Genomic DNA, 2,292 nt, shown 5'->3' with positions numbered 1-2,292 from the left:
TTATCGAGTTTCTGCTGATTTGCTCCTGCTCCGGAATTTGGATTTAGATTTTCAGCTAATTTTGAAATTCAATTCATACATCTCTTAATAAACACTACCTAATGATTTGACGAGCATTTAATATAAAACACATTTTTCTTATTCAGTATTCCTTATGTATGGAAACATTTTTAAAATTAAAATCAACTTGCTGAACTGGACAAAGTTTGTTTAAGATCACTATAATTTTTCATAATTTTTTTCAGAACATTTAATACCTCTTTATTTCTCAGGCTGTAGATGAAAGGATTCAATAATGGAATTACTATTGTATAAAATATGGCCACTGGTATATTTTTATCCCTGTCTTCAAATGGTCGAATGTACATGAGAAGACAACTGTAGAATATTGAGACAGAGAGAAAGTGGGAGGCACAGGTAGACAAGGCTTTACCTCTTCCTTTCTTGGATTTCATTTTGAAAATAGTGAAAAGGATGCAGAGATAAGAGATCAAGACAGTGGCAATGGTAAAGATTTGAATTGGCATTGAAAAAATATATATCATTAATTCATTAATGTAAGGGTCAGTACAAGAGAGTCTGTACAATGGAAGATTATCACAAAGAAAATGGTTGATTTGATTAGACTTACAGAAAGTTAACCTTAACAGAAGTCCATCATGAATCATGGAATGCAGGTTACTAGCTATGAAGGTCCCTACAGTCATTTGAATGCAGAGTTTCTTGGACATCATGATGTGGTACTGCAGGGGGTTGCAAATGGCCACATAGCGATCATAAGCCATCGCTGCCAGGAGAAAGCAATCTGCAGTTTCAGCAAGGCAGAGAAAGTAAAACTGTGCCATACATTCATAGAGGGAAATCCTTCTGTCCTTAGAAAAGAGGTTCTCCAACATCTTGGGGGTAATGGCACAGGAGCAGGAATCCATCAGAGCCAGGTTGCCCAGAAAGATGTACATCGGTGTGTGAAGACGATGCTCCATGTAAATCAACACGACCAGCCCAAGATTGCCCACCATGGTGATCAGATAGATGGCAAAGAAGACCACAAACAGAGGGGTCTTCAGCTCTGGGTGACCTGAAAACCCTGTGAGGATAAACTCAGCTGTCCAGGAGTGATTTTCCTTAGCCTTTCCTGGCATCTCTGGTCAAAAGAAATTGTGAAGAAATTCAGTTGAGATGCTAAAACAGAATGTGTCTAATTCTACTCCTCTGAACTTTCCATGCACTCACAGAAAGATCCTCCTAAAAAAATCCTATAGCATCCCTTGAAAATGAGCGCATTCACAGTGGGTCAAGTCATGTTAGAGGAAATGAATCACACTTTCTATACTGTGATTGTCAGGGACTGTCTGAAAATGTTGTGTGAATGCCCAGGATGGAAAAGCTTTTTCTGCATGAATTACTTCATTCCAGTGTAGAAACCTGTGGTCAGTACATATATTGTGCCTTTTCCAAAATTAAAAGATATTTTCTTATGATTTCTTTCTTTTGTGAGGGAAATAAAAACAAATTTTGAATACTCTCCATGATATTGGTATGATATCTATAAGTATTATGCTCTTTAGAGTTTCTAAATCTCTAATAATTTTTAAAATACCACATTATCACATTAAATTTGAAATGCTTTCTATAGCTTAATACGCCTCCCAGGTAAAAGGCATTTTAATGGAAATTTCATGATACCTCTGTGAGGCTTACCCATAAGGGAAGGTTTCCAGTGAGATTTAGTGACAATGTCTCTACTCACAGCCTGCTTATTCTTCACAATAAATAGACAGCTCTCTTACATTCTCTCGAATGTCTTCTCCTTTAAAGTAATGTCTTCATTCTTAGAGAATCCTGTGGAAGTTCCCCATTAATTTGATTAAAATTATAAACTGTTCCCCATTAATTTGATTAAGATTATAAACTCATTATTTGCTCTTAATTTGCTATAAACTTGTTGACGTTCAATGATTACCCAACTTTATCATATTAATGGAATTACAATGTCTCAATATTTCAGGGATAGAAACAACATGGGTTTTAAAAATATGAGAAAAGATACATACTGCTACCTCCACTCAAATGTATGGAATGGCTGTATTCTATGGCAGAAGTTGAAAGATCTGAAAATATGGTAGTAGAGGAGCGGAGATTCAAAAACTGTAATGGCTGAGGGTGGGTGGTGGAGTGTGGGTAAGAGGGTTAAAGGGAAGAAACATTTCACAGACAAACATATGTAAAATTCTTTGTTGAAAATATGTTCTGTATTTCTCGCTTCATGAAAATAAAAAGTAAGTTTAAAAA

General features: G+C 35.8%; 1 protein-coding gene across 1 annotated transcript; it reads right to left on the bottom strand.

The window, feature by feature from the left end:
- Window positions 1-182: 182 nt before the first annotated feature.
- On the bottom strand, window positions 183-1,142 carry LOC102495193 (olfactory receptor Olfr180). The gene has a single exon (XM_006168898.1). It carries the CDS (start codon window positions 1,140-1,142, stop codon window positions 183-185), a length of 960 nt encoding a protein of 319 aa, XP_006168960.1.
- Window positions 1,143-2,292: the final 1,150 nt, after the last annotated feature.

This window comes from Tupaia chinensis, unplaced genomic scaffold (genome assembly GCF_000334495.1).
Source record: "Tupaia chinensis unplaced genomic scaffold, TupChi_1.0 Scaffold146365_1, whole genome shotgun sequence".
NCBI classification, from domain to species: domain Eukaryota; kingdom Metazoa; phylum Chordata; class Mammalia; order Scandentia; family Tupaiidae; genus Tupaia; species Tupaia belangeri.
Note: the sequence above shows the minus strand (reverse complement) of the source record. Positions and strands in the feature narration are given on the sequence as shown.

Bases quoted from the DNA above. Each gene is read 5' to 3' on its own strand.
- LOC102495193 (XM_006168898.1), bottom strand. From the start codon at position 1,142: ATGCCAGGAAAGGCTAAGGAAAATCACTCCTGGACAGCTGAGTTTATC.